This window comes from Antrostomus carolinensis, unplaced genomic scaffold (genome assembly GCF_000700745.2).
Source record: "Antrostomus carolinensis isolate BGI_N321 unplaced genomic scaffold, ASM70074v2 scaffold32551, whole genome shotgun sequence".
Lineage (NCBI taxonomy): Eukaryota > Metazoa > Chordata > Aves > Caprimulgiformes > Caprimulgidae > Antrostomus > Antrostomus carolinensis.
In genome coordinates this window covers 8282-8619 of record NW_010294061.1, presented here as the reverse complement: position 1 = coordinate 8619, position 338 = coordinate 8282, and the positions used below count along the sequence as shown (strand labels likewise).

Below are 338 nucleotides of genomic sequence, written 5' to 3'. Positions count from 1 at the left end.
CCAGGAGGACAACAACCGGGTCCCAACTGAAGTGTCAACTGCATCCAGGCTGCTTCAAAGCGAGCGCAGAGCGAGCAGCAGTTGCTGCTCTGAAAAGGCTTCAGGAACAAGGGCACTGTGAACACCGGGGAGGGGTGGAGAAGCACCATGGTTTCCGTGAAGATCACAAGAGTTTAAAAAAATCCAAAAGAAGTCGAGAAAGAGAAACCAAAGGGAAAGAAAAATAAAGGGAGGAAAGAAGCAGAAAGCTCTTCCAAGCAGGAAGGGGCCGCCGCTAGCCAAGGTGTCCTCACACCGTTGATACCAAACTGCCACTGCCGCTGCGGAACAAAGCACAC

General features: G+C 52.1%; 1 protein-coding gene across 1 annotated transcript in view; it reads right to left on the bottom strand.

The window, feature by feature from the left end:
- Positions 1 to 289: 289 nt before the first annotated feature.
- Positions 290 to 338, bottom strand: part of BAIAP2 (BAR/IMD domain containing adaptor protein 2) — a gene marked incomplete at its 5' end in the record, with an annotated part of 8270 nt that continues 8221 nt past the window's right edge. The window contains one exon of the mRNA XM_010177521.1: positions 290 to 320. Coding sequence (XP_010175823.1) covers positions 290 to 320 — 31 coding nt within the window. The remainder of the gene's footprint in view (positions 321 to 338) is intronic.